This window comes from Vanessa cardui, chromosome 8, assembly GCF_905220365.1.
Source record: "Vanessa cardui chromosome 8, ilVanCard2.1, whole genome shotgun sequence".
NCBI lineage: Eukaryota > Metazoa > Arthropoda > Insecta > Lepidoptera > Nymphalidae > Vanessa > Vanessa cardui.
Genome location: NC_061130.1, coordinates 9,048,610 through 9,065,041, shown reverse-complemented (window position 1 = coordinate 9,065,041; position 16,432 = coordinate 9,048,610). Strand labels below are relative to the sequence as shown.

General features: G+C 29.7%; 1 protein-coding gene across 1 annotated transcript in view; it reads left to right on the top strand.

The window, feature by feature from the left end:
* Nucleotides 1-16,432, top strand: part of LOC124532172 (zinc finger protein 177-like) — a 54,763-nt gene that overhangs the window by 35,874 nt on the left and 2,457 nt on the right. Inside the window, exons 2-5 of the mRNA XM_047106904.1 lie at nucleotides 1,937-2,047; nucleotides 2,379-2,550; nucleotides 6,038-6,304; nucleotides 6,558-6,727. Coding sequence (XP_046962860.1) covers nucleotides 1,937-2,047; nucleotides 2,379-2,550; nucleotides 6,038-6,304; nucleotides 6,558-6,727 — 720 coding nt within the window. The remainder of the gene's footprint in view (nucleotides 1-1,936; nucleotides 2,048-2,378; nucleotides 2,551-6,037; nucleotides 6,305-6,557; nucleotides 6,728-16,432) is intronic.

Sequence of the window (16,432 nt, the reverse complement as noted above, 5' to 3'; positions counted from 1 at the left end):
GTTCAAACCGTTCAAAGCGCGAAATTCCCAACAAAAGGGTATATTTATTAATATTTAATGAAATCATTATAACGATTAAAGAAAAAAATACAATAAAAAATAAACAATGATACGACTTAAGACTATGAACAATAACCGGAAAATAAAAATAAAAAAACATATTTTAAATTCAATGAAAATTTGTTTATTAAATACTGGCATGCGATGTTGTCTCTTTGGATTTTTCGAAAGCAATTATCCGTTAAAACTCCAATCACGACGCCACCGTCTCGTGTACTACCGGTATAGCAGAAACCTTCACGCACGTGCCAACGTAAATTGCACAAAGTTTTAACTTAATTGGATGAACGATACACAAACTAATAAACGCTTGTATTTAAAAATTATATGACTAATTCATAAATAGCTTATGTCGATTACTTTATTTTTATATAACTTTTTTGAGTTGTGCTGCAAAAAGGTTTATTCAAAAGTATAACACCTCGCCTCATTGCATCCACTTTTGACAGGAGGACTGGTTAGTTTTTAGTCCTGAGGATCAAAATTGCGATTCAACGGGGTAATGCTGCTAGCATTCTTACCACCAATTATGATACACGGTTATAATTTATATAGTAACTATTTTTAAATCATATTTATATACATCTAGGCACTTAATGTTAATAAATAATGTTGTTATTTATATCATCTCATAATTTAGTCACATTTAATTTTAAACCAAAATCTCATATCTGATATATAGTTTATTTTATATGGTGTTTAGTTGCCACGGTACAATATTAGTATAAATTTGCATTTTTATTAGGCTTAATGTTGGAAGCTGTAAAAGATTATGTCTATATTAGCATCTGAATTACTTTCGAATTGAATATTTATCAAATTTGATGTCCAACGATAAACGTTATTTCTTTGTTTTACAATTTGATAAATTCGTTGCCACCGAATAATAAATCAATGCTAGTTTTAAATATATATTTACTTAAAAATAAATAAACGATTATAATATTATGTTCCAAAGTATATATAAAAAATTAATTTGTGAAGATTTGTTGGTTGTCTAAATGTGTGAAAACTTTGTGGGTTTAATTTAAAATCTGTAGATGTATTATATAAAAGAAACTCATAATTCACTGCAGGAAACGAATGTGAAATATAATTGTGATATGCGACATCGCCAATATTAACTATAAAATGTATAATATACATGTCTCAAAATGGCGTATCCCCCAAAATTAATTGTCAAAATTTCATGAGTGAGGCATGAAGTAAATCCTTACACAATCGCAGTGCTGTTCGAATACGATACAATGGTTATTTAAACAGAAACAGTAAGTATGAAAAAGGTAACAAATAAAAAATATAACCGAATTGAAAACCTCCTGTTTTACAAACGTATTAAAAAAAACTCACAACAATTTTCGATATTCCCGTATTAATATATAGATTGCATACACGATTATTTCCAACTTACGTTATGATCACGATATTACCAATTAAATTGCGGCAACATCAGAAGCTTCTTTAAGCGTTCACAAGAACCGAAGTGTTAAGATTTGATAAGCTGTATAAAATAGTTGAAAAACGTTCATAAAAGTGATAAAAATTATACAAACTGCTGTGAAGAGATGATAAAATTAATTTTAATCTAATTAGGGAAATATTGGTTTTTAATCATTTAACATTATATTCAGGTGTTTAACCTTTAGTAATGGAATGGTAAACTAGTAGCTAGATAATATTTACGATGTTGATAATTTTGTATTTAAACTGATTGCGGCTCAGCCTCGTAGAGTAATGTTTATCTGTTTAGAGTGTGAACGTTTAATTATAAAAATAAGATATTAGCTTATTATAATTTATTAATTAATTGATATTTTAGGGTATTGAATATTATTTTGGTTATTAAAGTTATTTATATTGTATTTATTTGTTACAGGTACGTCATCGATTTGGTTTGTTTGACGAAGTTTGCACGTCAGGAGGGGTTCAGGTTCGACACTGTAATTGGGTTCGATTTTTGCGAGTTTCGGAAAATTATGGACCTCAAGTAAGTGTATTGTTAAGATTATCTTGTATTTACGTCAATTACTATTTATATCGTAATATACATACTAGTATGACAGACCAGTATACATATATAGAAATCTATAGATTAAATTTGTATGTGATTATATTGTGTGCCGTGGATTGAATTCTGGTGTTATCGAGCGTTGTTATTTCGAATCTAAAATTTTTCACATGCATACATTACTGATTCGACTCATACTCGAAGATGTCAAAAAAACGTCATAATGATATATAAACCTACCATGATGGTAGGTAAATGAATTGGATCAGTCTGATTAAATACAACTAACACCATCGTGTCTTTCACACAGGTTAACCTAGTCTGTACTAAAGTCAAAGGCGAGCCCGTCTACGAAGCTGTGAAACCTGTCTCAGCTCACACGGAGCTGGTGGTTTACTTCCTTCCTGAAAGACCCGAAGAGCTGTTTTTTGTTAGAATGAGAAATAATTTGTATCGACAAACGATGGACTCCATCTTAGAAGGTACCATATCTCACTTTATTTACGCTTATAGTGATTAAAGATGATCCGCAACAGTTAAAAAATACTTATTTCCGTTTAAATTTAAACTAAAATTCCTCTTGTTCAAGCGTAGTGGCTTAACCTTAAATCAAAGGAGTTGTTGACTTGGCATCTTATATACAAAATACATATGTGCGCTAATTGCTTACCTATCTCGTGTGTTTGTTACAGTAACATTATATTCATCATTCATTAATTCGACCAATTCTTCAATAAGATAATCAAATTGTAATAATATATCTTTCTATTTTTTATCGATTTGTACATTTAAATTATTTATTTATTTATCAAATGGAAAGCACATTTTTGTTTACTAGATTAAATAGATGATAAAAAGCCAATTATTTCGCTATGAATGGCAATTATTTCTCACCGAGCGTATGTAATACGAACATGAAAATACCCAATAGGTACTATTACAAAAACATATCCAGTACGTACTTCTGAATTTAACATAACGTCATTATAGTCGTCGAAATTGGTGAAAGTAGTACAGCGTACATATGTTAAGATTTTACGATCGCTTAATATAATCGCAACGCGTCGTAATAGCGGTAGACGATGCATGAAATCGGACTAAATTGATACACTTAGAATTTTATATAAATATTATTACGTATGGTATGGAATTTTTATTTTAAGATTAATTTTCACGTATAAAAGTACTGACAATACATCAAATAAAAATTTAAGTAACAGTCTATAAATATTCTACAGCTGGGTAAATTGTTTTCTTCTGAGGTTACACACAGTAATTATTTTTCAAGCCTGCCCCCTTCACTAAATAGCTTATTCTATTTCATTTTTACATGGCTTTAAAAAAAAGTCTTGACTATATTTATATTAGTACTTTTGACGTTGAAATGAAATGCCATATTTAAGTGTATTTTCATTACTAGTAAATCGTTTACGCGATGATATTGATACATCAAGTAATAAATATGAAAACAATTCCTCGAAAATGGATTTTATTTAACTAACATTTCACAGTGTTAAATATAATTTACATTTACTAAATAAAATAAAAATATCTAAGAATGTACTTCATTCAATAAAATTATAAATGACCGACGCTCTTCTTTTTTTAAAATGACTAATATCGTTATTTTTATAATCTGTAAGAAATTTAAAATTCCTCCCTAATTATCTGTATTCATATACATACGCCGTCCTGTTCCAGTTGTATTATATGTTTACATATAAGTATAGATAATAATCTTTCGAGGATACTAATTAGTGGATTCGATTTAATATTCAGATTTTTATTAAGTGGCTGAGAGCTTATCGCGTTTGCAAGTTTTAGTTTTTTTTTGGCATGTTTTATTTAAATACGTTTTCAATTATTTCAATGTATTGCAAAGTCATTAAAAACCCATTAAAATAGCCGGCTGTTGACGGATACTTCACACATCTACATGTTGAAAAAATTGCAATATTTATCTTCTTATATAAGTATAAAATTGATAGAAAACCTGAATCTCCAACATTTTAAAAGCACATCAGTTTTATCTCATAATAAATCTAGTTTTTAAATTAAGATTCTATCTATCATGTAACCTAATAGATTAAACTTATTTGAATACTAAAATCGTTAAATATAACACACGTACTGAGACGTATCTTCATTCGGCGGCACATCAAAGAATTCTTTCGGTTCGGTAGTCGGAGAGTTTCGTGATTGCCTTTTTATCTTTCCAAGGCACTGATCAATGCGACATCTGTAAATGACTGTCGTTAGTTGCATTACCGATGTTTGGTAGCTAACGATTTGTTAACGTTATGTAAATTGTTATAAATTATTTATTGATAGAAGAATTTATTGAAATATGTTTATTGTTACTAAATTATGACATTTATTTTCTAAAGTATAAGTTTCAACATTTTTTTCTACAATTTAACGTAAGCGACTCAAAGTCTAATTTATATTATTAAAATAGGCCCTGAAAAGCACTTATAAATGGTCTTTTTAAAGTAATCTACTTATGGTAGAGCATATCTGGCTAGATACAGAAAGCCGACAAAAACCAGCATTCCCCCTTTTTATTAAACGAATTTAATTCAAATAAAATACGTCAAAATATAATCTTACATAGAAAATAAGGTATATTTTTTCACGTTTTTTGTCATTAATACTTTACAAATCGTGTAATCATTATAATATTTTTGTAACATTTGCTTTATAACACAAACAGTCCATGACAAATAACATAAAATTTACATGAAATACGCAAAATGTGCTTTCGAAATTGAAATTATTAACACTATTATAAACAGAGCTTAACTACACAGTTAAGTTATATATGAACCGATAACGAACGCGGCGCGTTTGTTTCACTAAAGAGATCCGATCGGAGACCGCATCGATAATTCCAATGCAGCTGTCGGCGGAAATGGCCTATATGTATATAAAAATATTGCTAATGTTAAGGTTGATTTCGTACGATACGATTGTTGTTAAAAATACAAAAGAATATATTTTCATTCTGCTCTTTCTACTAATAAATAGTTTATCTATCATCTTAAAATATTTATTTAGTAAATTCAAATTTTATTATATACAATTACGCTAACAAATAATAGTCGCTTAAACTGAAAATCGAAATAATTATGGTTATAATATAATGTATACAATTAATATTGGTTTCACTATTAAAGTAAACTAATAAAAAATCTGTTAGTACTAATATATATTTATCCAGTCTTATATCATATCGAAATAATATATGTACATTTTTCATAGCAAACCTATAAAATAAGAATTATACAAGGAATATCTTCACGCGTAAACCGCCTAAAGAGAAAAGAACAGTCCTGCCGACATCTGTTGATATTAAAACGATACAAGCCATAGATAGAAATATGGTACTCGGTTATTCCGTCTGAACAGTAATCAATTTGCACGTAATACTCGACCAGTCAGCGAAGATACTATCCATTTGACAGTAGTTCCATATATAGAATTCCATGCAAGCAATCACGAAAAATATTTCTATCAATGATAACAAATGACTATCAAATGATCTGCTGCTGCTTCTCGTTTGATATACTTCTCTAATTAATCCCTACCATCTAGAGAATTGTTTTAAAATTTATTACCTTCCATTGATTTTTTGCTCGAATAAATGATATATGATCGTCTTTCTTTGATTCTAATTAAGACATATATGGAACAAATATATAAACTGTAATAAACATAAATTGTGTAGACTCCCAGAACAACATTTTTACGGTTGTCAATAAATTGGTTCATTAAATTTTTCGCTTTGATTAGATCAAGTTATAATGGCGAAAATTTGAACGGCTTTAATCTTTGGTGTGATTCATCGGCTATGCACACTTATACTTTTAGACCATTTAATTTGATGAATTTCAAAATAAAATTTGTTAATTTAATATATTAATACTATTTTTTTAATGTACAATATTAAAAATTATTATATTTTTACAGATTCTCCATTAGACCTATCTACCTCCCTCCTTTCAAGAGTCCTTTTACCGATTTCTCCTCCTTCGGGTCCAGAAGACGAACACAAATCCATATCCGGTGATTCACTAACATCATCATCAGCCGGATCGTCAAATGAACTATTAGATATGACACCTAAAATCCAAAGAAGACCAACAAAGTCAGAGCGAGCTTTGTTACCATGTGAAGTTTGTGGGAAAGCTTTTGACAGGCCATCATTATTAAAACGGCATATGAGAACTCATACAGGTAAGACTATTCAGTCATTTTATATTAATTATCTAAGAACTGTGATTTGCTTGGTAAAAAAGTAATATATACCTTCTCATAGATTTTAATGTCGACTTTTACCACGTGTTTATTAACTTATATTAAATATCTATTTAAGCTACAAAACAGCTTAACAGCAAAATATCATTTAGGGTAAAATATAATCACTTATGTTTTTATGATTAATTGCCATTGCCATTGCCAATTTTTAATTCTAACTTATCCTCTTTAGGTGAAAAGCCACATGTGTGCATGGTATGTAACAAAGGCTTTAGTACATCAAGCAGTCTTAACACACATAGAAGAATACATTCAGGAGAGAAACCCCACCAGTGCCAGCATTGTGGGAAGAGGTTCACAGCCAGTTCAAATCTTTATTATCACCGGATGACTCATATAAAGGTAAGTCTGTCTGTCCCTCTCAAATTTATTTTCCACACAGTTTTAGAAAAATGTTTATATCATTTGTACTATATCTATGAACATTAGAAAAGTGGTTAATGGAACAGAAGCTGCTTATATAATAAGCATTGCTTGAGTCATATTTTTTATCACACCACTTAAGATGATGGTCAATATAAGTATTTCATGTAGGTAATCATTCTATCACAATCACGGAAACTTACATTCAACTAAACAATTGATTTGCGAAACTCCATAAAAACTTGTTATCCTTGTTGAGACAATAGCTGGTGTTATTACAGTTTTTCTATTGATAACTCACATATTTCTTACAAGTATATCCTTTTGCGTTATTGCCTCTAATTGTGTTTTTTCATCGTAAAGTATATACAATTGCACCTTGTTACCTAATTACGTGATTATGTCTATAAAGATTAATATCGACTTATATGAGGCACAATTTTCAGATTAAAAAGATTTCGCTATATTACGTTATCTTATGACGTTTGATTTATACTCGAAAAATAAAATAATTTGCTAAAGAATAAAAAGTTGTTATTATATATATTCACAGGAACTTAACATTAAATTAAAAAAATAAATACATTAATTATTATTTAAAATGTTATTAAAGTAATGTAACAAATTAATCGTTATTTTTATATACACATTTATTTTTTTATTGTCATTGTTCTGTATTTCACATAATATGATCTCAAAATTTATATGTAAAATAAACAATTAATTTTCTCATAAGTAATGGTAATTATATACAAAATCATCGTACGAGTCGGTAAAGGTTGATGCATATTACATGGTGATGTTACTGTGCTCACTTCCCATAACGCCCCTTGAGTTTTTACTTATTTAACTACGACCTCATGTGTCCACGACTTAAGAAAATCACACAACGTCGCACATCGCTTGTAGGGTTGCCGCATTATGATTTCTTTGTTAATAGCTTTAGATATTTCCTTAATTATTGCCTTTTCAATATCATTAGACAAAAATGAAAAAAAAAATAGAAATTTTCATAACAAATTTAAAGGAGATACCACGAAATTATATAAGATTGGCGTTACATAATTAATAATGCATGTATGACATGTATATTTAAGATTCAAAGAGACGACGATTTTATTTAAATTATTAAAAACTATCACATCACGTATTTGTGTTCTGCCCTCTTAAGATATCCAGCCCTAGTTCCTTAAGGTGCACCTGCGGTCACAGGTAGTTGCGAAGGCGGAGGGCCAATAAATTACCGGGTCAGGTCATCGTGGGAATTGTAGTGGGCAAGCACTGTGACGCATCAACAACTTGTGGATTTATGCGGGCGACTGGATCTATTGTTTCTAATAGCTCATAATGGGTTCAAATATGTCTACGACATACATATATTATTAATTAGTTGTATTTTTTTTTTAAGTTTGGTTATAAATCATTTCACAAAGAACTACAAAATTATATTTTATATCAAACAAATAAGTATTTTTTTTAAATAATTTAATTATTAATATATTGTTACAACATTTAAAGAATTGAGTTTAATTTTTTTTTTTGTTTGTTCGTTTTATTTCAATTAATAACGTCACGTTAAAGATATCCAAGTATTGAAAAAATACAATAAAAATGTACCAAAAGTCCGAAATAAATTCCCACGGATTCAAGGAACCGTGTCGTACAAGACGATATTGAAGACGTCGCGGCCAACAGACCGAGACTTCACACGCTCGTATGAGAACTTCACTATATAAGATGACCGGACTATGGTCTTCGTCACCCATCATGATTTAAAATATAATAGGTAATATTGGAAAAATTACAGGTCGCTAAGAGAGTTGCATACACGTGAACCATATCAAAAAAACGTCGTCCATCGAATTTGGGCTATGCTCCATATATAATAATATATGTATATAAAATAATTTTTAATTATTTTTATTATGTATAATTGTGTTTTGAATCTGTTTATCAAAAAAAAAATGTTGTGATCAGTTCATTTAATTTGGAAGCCATAAATATATTTTGCCTCCGTTCAATACTGGTCCATTATCTTTTTCAACTGATAAATCAGACATTCTCCCAAGAGGGATCTTTCAACTGTCACCGAGATCTTACAAGACAGTACCGGGTTAGTTAACTATTGACAGTACCAATAATAAAGCATCCACAATGAATGTGAATGATGAACAATGGGGTGTAGGCAGGACAGGACATATATATGTGATAGTTCATAGCCATTGTTTTTCCAAGGGAATTATTTGGTTCGAAAAGGATTTTAAAATTATTGGTTGCTTAGATGTTGCTTGAAACATATAATTTGATTTAATGATATCCTTGAAGTAAATGTATTCGATTCGTGCTAATTTTGAAATTCTAAAATTTTAAGGTTAGGATTTGTTATTTGCAAACAATTGCTTAGATACAGAATGTTGTGAATTTCAAGTCCGGACTATCAGTTTACTGCATCTTTGCATGTCGCCATAACTTGACACTTTTCACTCGTTAGAGGTTCGTTATTTGTTAGTTGTCTGCACGTCTGTCACTTTGGAACATCCGTTGTTGTAAGAGTTGGTCTCACAATATCTGTGATTTTGTACCACTCTCCAAATTTAGTCTATCTTATTTCCTTGTAAATTAGGCGAAACGTAACGACAGTATAACAATTTCTAAGCTATAATTAAAACCTCCCAAAACAAATAAACAACGATATATGAATAAGTAAAAAATATATTTTCTTTTTTATCGTATCATACTATACGAAACCTGTATTTTATGTACATAAAATAAACCTTAGTGTACATATTTCCATTAAGGAATTCTTCATCGTCAGCCGGCACCATATTGTTTTTATAATCTCCGTACACTGCTGTCTGCTGCACCTGCCTGTAAAGGGCTTAAAAGCAACCTTAACCGTATTGTTAATTATCTTTTAGTACGAACCTTTCGACGAAAATATAATTTAGGACAGAAAAATGTTTTATTTTGGGGTCATGATTATTATTGAAGACGCATCCTATGTTTTCAATTGTTTTTAATCGATATGTTTTCGTGTTACATTTTATTTTATTTCTCAAGAAAATTCTGGAGGCATATAATGTTAGATAATTTTTAAATCAAAATAGCTCAATATTTGTTGTTTAATTTTTTTTTAATTCATGTATAAAGAGTTGATGGTAAAACAGATGATTTAATCATCTACTAATAATTTCTAACCTCTGTTAACTGACAAATTATATAATTCCACAGACGTTTTCTTTTTAATTTACTCTCAATCAGCCCCAATTAAGATTGTGTAAACATTTTTTACGACTAACCGCACCATCAGAGCCACATTAAAACTACTATTGGCCATTACACGTAACGGATATTGATTATTTACGATATCGGTATCATTTTAAAGTATAAATAAATATCTATTTGAAGAAATCGACGACAAAATTAAGTAGACTGATCTACAACAGGAAGTCAATCAACGAATTTATTGACTTTCCAATTGATAGTCACCGACGCTTGTTACTGCCTCATTGTAACTTGTTTTTTAAACTATATTATACGGCACAGTTAGTATTTCAATTGCCTATAATATCTATTGAATATTTTATCGAACATTTGATTCGGTTTAACGATTGTACACCGTGTTAACGACTACGCATATATTAAAATGACATTATTTTTAGTTTGAGTCTTTTTCTCTGAAAAGATGTTTATCGTTGTCAATTACTTGTATTGTTCTATAAAGCATACGAATGTAATTAAAAATAGTAAATGTATAAATTCTACATTTGCGTTCCACAGTAACTAAAATATTTCGAACGAATTAAACATATATATTACATAAGAGCGAGAATTAAAAAAAAAAAACAATCTTATGATTGAAGTTTATGTGCGCAGTTTCTGAGTTCATGATTAGTTTGACGGCTTTAGTTGATCGTTCTTACATCGGAACGGATATAATTCTTGATTTTATCGCTATGGTGATTATAAACGACAAAAATTGACTACTTAAACTACATATCCAAATGAGTAGCGGTGTATAATGTTTTAGTTGGAATGAAGATATTAAAAATGGATGGTTTTTATTAATGAGCTTCCATGCATCATGTGGCTTATAAAGAGAAGAGCTGTTTCATTTATTTTTTCAGACATTACAAATATTTAGTAAAACTTCGTCGTTGTATAATTCGTTGTACATGTTTCGTATGTATTTTGTTTCTAATTTTAAATTAAGAATCGTATCTATCGTCATAATCTGTCCTTCCTGTCATAGTTCTCATTTTCAAATAGATTAGATTTCTTGCATGAACGTATTTAAAAAAAAGCAAATTTATAATTGCTTGAATTCATACGGTTTCCTCTAATAATATTTATTGATCAAAATCACCCTTTGTATTAACATTAACTTGTCTTTCTGCTCATTATATACGAGAGAAGCTGCAGGATGTAGGTTTTTTAAAGATATAGTTTATCCTTACTGTACAGGAAAATCATGATTCTTCGTTGAATTAAACATTAAAGTTAAAGCGAAAATTTAAGATATAAATGTTTGAACCTGCAGTCATATTCTGTAAGAACATTCTTCGTATCTCATTCAGGAAATGTTGAAAGGCAGTTTGATACGCTATTTTGATGCATGTATCCTTTACATACATAATTATTATAGTCAACGTCAGATACGACTTTCTTACATTTTACTATCATGTTTTTTTCAGAACAAGTCAACTGGAGTTATTTCGAATTACATGGGATCAAATTGCATTTTAAAGTATTACGAATATTTTATTCAAATATAGTAAGAGTTTGGTAATGTCTGAAGACCAACGTACACATCGAAGCATGAACGGATGATTCTTCAATATTTATAATTTGAAGTTATTAATTCAAAATTAAAACAATTATTGAGTAATTGTTTGTTCTTATAGTAAATTAACAATATATCTTGAACACCTGTAACCAGCTCATCAATACGATTGATTTACGAATAATAGCGATAGCGTGTTACCGACACTTAGAATTCATTTTTATCAGCTTTTGCGACGCAATATCATTTCTTATAAGATAAAGGTGTGACTTTCATTTATATGATTGTTATGGTTACAATACATGATATGTTACGCCAATAATTTTTTATTGTTAAAATATTACGTCAGTTTATGGAAAATTATTAAGGTATTGGCTTCAACCAGTAAGAATTTATATATTTGGAAACCACAATTTTTTTGCCAGGAGCAAAATTGTTATGATCTTGAATTCTTAATGTAATAAATATTATAAAAATATTATTATTTTATGACATTTATAATAAACGTCACACTCTTGTTATTGATAAGACTTGGAAGTAACGTGTATACAATACATATTATACATTATAGCAGATATCGCATGTTCACATTCACTATAATTATTAAAAGTATATACATACTACAATAACTCGAATAGATGACCGACTTAAATATTTTAATATACACAATTCATTCTTAAACTTTAGATCAGGATCGTAATCTTAAAAAATAAGATGTTTCACCTTATCGCTCAGACAATTGTCTGATATCCGTTTTATTTAGATTTAATTAAATACTATTGATGATAAAACAATGATCGATTAGCATTAATAATTTCCTTGTAACTTATAATTTAATTGATGAAGCTACGTAACAACTATTGTCACACTTATATGGCAATAACTAACTTACTCTGACTAACCTACACAGTTACAGAGCGTATGGGTTAATCAAGTTAATAATATAATAAAAAATAATGAAATTTTCGTTCTAGAAACTTTCAAAAGTCGGACCAATGTCGTTTGTCTTGCGCCTACTTTATCTCGTATAAGAGTATTTAAGAGTGTATACCGAAAGTCGTCGTGGCCGAAATCACTCAGACGGACATCATGATACTTATCAATATAGGAATAAATTTAATAACGATTACAATGTAGTACTGATACTATATCCTAAAATGATATAATCCATACCACATACAAATTGTATTGTTACAAAATAACATTATAATTTATAACAGTACTGATATTAGATTCATTTCCTTTGTATTGATAATCACTTAGATACCTACTTTTTTGAATCAAATTCAATTTAATTAGATTTATTTGTCTTACATTTTATTAACAAGTAATATATATAATACAATATTTTATAGATATTCCTTTTATAGAACACTAGTAGTCGCCCGCGGATTCGTACGCTTTCTAGGGTGTTTGTTGTCATATATTAGGCTAAATTACTACTCCTTTCTTGGAGTTCAAGTTTGCTGCATGCCAAATCTCATCAAAATCCGGCTCAGCAGTTTGGTCATGAAAGAGCGGTAGACAGAGTTACGTTCACATTTATAATATTAGTACAGATTAGTCTTTTCTTAACTTATTACTTGAATAATATTAAAATATGTTAAGAAAAATATTACATCAATCTAAGTCTGCAACTCTTTTTGTATTTCTTCTTGATAAGCCAGAAAATTAATATTTTCTTTCTAAATAAATATTATTAAGAGATCAAAAAATAAAAATCAAATAATCTAAAAGCAGATGATCGCCTTGACGTTATCAGTAGCGGCATGATGAAATGAATATTAATACACTCTGCTAAGTACATTTTCAAGTTTGTAGGCGTAAACATGACTCTTATACCCTCACATTTAGGTTCATATTCCTTTGAAAATTAACTGAATCGTTGTATTTCAGAGGTGTCACATCGGTAAAAGTGATTTACAATATTTTATGTCTTTCAATTTTGTATCATGTGTAGAAAACTAAAGATTTAAATTGGAATGCTTTTTAAGAATTGAGTATTTATCAATCGCTTCATGTCATTCAGTCAGTCAACTTTTTAAATTCCCGCATAAGATGGTATTATCTTTTGAATTTGATTTATAAGTTTCTTGTAGTGAATTTATTTTTAAATTAATGCAATCATATCATTTCACTTTCTGTATTAATGAAGAAATAACAACGATACGATCGTAAGGATTAAGGTCCTTCAATAAAATATTAAAGCTTTTAAGAAAACTTTAAAAAATCTACATTAAATTTTTATTAAAAATTATTAATCTGAATATATCATTAAATGACAAACCGACAACTATTCTCAAGCGTGTACTCATAAATATTATAAAACAATCAACCTAAACCAATAAAATTAATAATCAGACTCCGTTCATTTCCAATAGCTCTAATACGGGCCCAGATTGAATCACTACATCACACAATCAATCATTTTTTATCGTCCTTTGGCTGCTTGCGCTGATTAAATAATTTGAGCGATGTGACTTTGTGAAACGACTTATGAGGTTTAAACTTTGAGGTGTGTTCACACATAACGGATTCCATACACTTATATGATTTATAAAATTGAAATACTTAAACACATCGCAAATTTTTGAATCTATGATTTGTTTAGTGAGTTCGAGTTGAACTCGCTTAGCGACTAAAACTCATTATATTATTTAAAATTACAAGATAACATTTCGTTGATAAAAACAAAGCAAAGAAAACACGAAGAAAGCAAAAGAAATGCATATATAATCTCAAACATTAACCCCATAATGTGTTTCTGATGACGCCTTTTGGTGATTTCTGATTTCGTACACATAAAAGGTGTGCGAAACTGGATGAAAAGATAAAAACTAAATCACGCAAATGAAACATGTTAATGAACTTGCTAATATGGCACCAGCGTCTTAATTCTTATCCAGGTATGAATTTAAATTAATCTTATCATTCTCACATGCCCGCAATCGTGGTCTGATTGGAAAGGTGCGACAATTTTTATTTGTCTTATTTTAAACATAAAATGAACACTTCGATAAAAGAAAATGTTTGAGAGGATCGTTTGCCACTTTACCGATTATATTAATATTATCTCAATATATTTCATAAGAAATTCAATATTTTTGTGATTTAATGATTACTTAGTTATTTAAATATTATAATATATGAATTCTATATTTCCAAAGATACCGTATGTCACCAAGGTTTTGTGTAAAAATCTATTGGTAGTTGCAACTTACAATATAATCACTAGTGGCCGCATTAAAATTTTCTAGTCATAAACCTGTGCATCAGGCCCTTTGCATAGCTGGTCATAACACCGCTATCAGAAGATATATGAAGGTCCAATTAATATGCACCTTGTCTCGCATCGGATTTAGCCGACAGAAAATTGATTAATCGAACTCTCTATAATTGGGATATGGTAATTAATTAGAGAGTATTGTAGGTTCGGATAAGGGCCATACTATTTAATGAGACCTCTTTCGTGTTTATGTCCCTCTGGTAGAATTGCTGCAACAAATTTTACCAAATCGACTAACAAATTACATTCGTTAGCAGCTTTACAATAGTTCTATAAACATCATGATTACCTATTTTAATCAGCGCTAAAAATTCAATGAAGTCCTTAATTCCAAGAGACATCAAACTTATCTTCATTAGAAGGAGCAACATCCTGATTTCCGAGAATAAACTCTAACGAGCAATACCGAAACCTAATAGGTCCTGCACGCACGTTACGGGGATCAATTTATTTAGTTAAATTAAGCGAGGTGCATCGCATTTGCATTCAATTTCCATAACGCAGCGCAGGCGTATCAGTTGGCCATACGTCACTGTTCGGACGAGATACGGCCTCTGAATGGATCGTGATCGAACGAGCGATTTAGCTATCGAGTGGAACGATATTATATCGATTTCGTTTTGAATTTTAATGGATTTTAAGATTAAGGCTAATTTTAAGGTTTTGTTTTTCAATACCAGCTTCTTGATTAAATTTAATTGAAGTCAGATCGATTTTATTCTTACTTCTTAATTTGCCTTATCGTAATTAATATATATTTTAATCAACTTCGATAGTTCTTGCATCTGACATGATACTTGTAACACTGTGTAGAAGATAAAATCTGATTTAAAGTTTATTATTTATCAAAATAAATATAAGAGTAGATTCTTCTCGGTATGAATTTGACACGTATCGGTTTTTATCGTAACCACAAAAATGTATCGCCTGTTCATTATCCTTGCACGCATGAACCGACCAGTTTTTTTGTCTGCTCGTGATTTATCCAACGGAAATTGTCAGACAACTAATGGCTCTTTGTTTATTGATTTATATATTGCAATATTCGGTAGCGAGAAAGGTCGAAATAATATCAGATCTCATTTTTTTGCGGCTCTGATTGAGCCACTGGGGATTCGCTAACCCGACTTTAATAAAATATGGTTATAATCACCAATAAAAGTTCTTTACAACGGCTTTTTGATTTGGACCTTGTATAGTAATTATAGTTTTTTTACTGGGTGTGTTCGGTGGGCGGGCTAGCGAAAATTGAATGGGAGGGAGCAGTCCTAGCGTCAAAATTGGATTAGATATCGGATACAACTTGATTATGAATCTCATTAGATGTGGTCACAGGAAATAAGAAACCGTTATATTAAAATAGTTTGATAATTAGCAACAGATTCGAACACTGATTAATGTATAGTTTTTTTCAATTCCTGTAATGTAAGTTTGTCGATACAGAACAAGATATTCACCGATTGCTTTTAATACTGACACAATTTATTGTATGGTAAAATTTATTTCATCCAAATAAAAACTTCGTTCTCGGTGGGTTATTATATTTTAATTTTTACAATTAAGTTAATTTGAATCAATTATAACATTTATACCGGGGATAAGTCACTTAACTTTT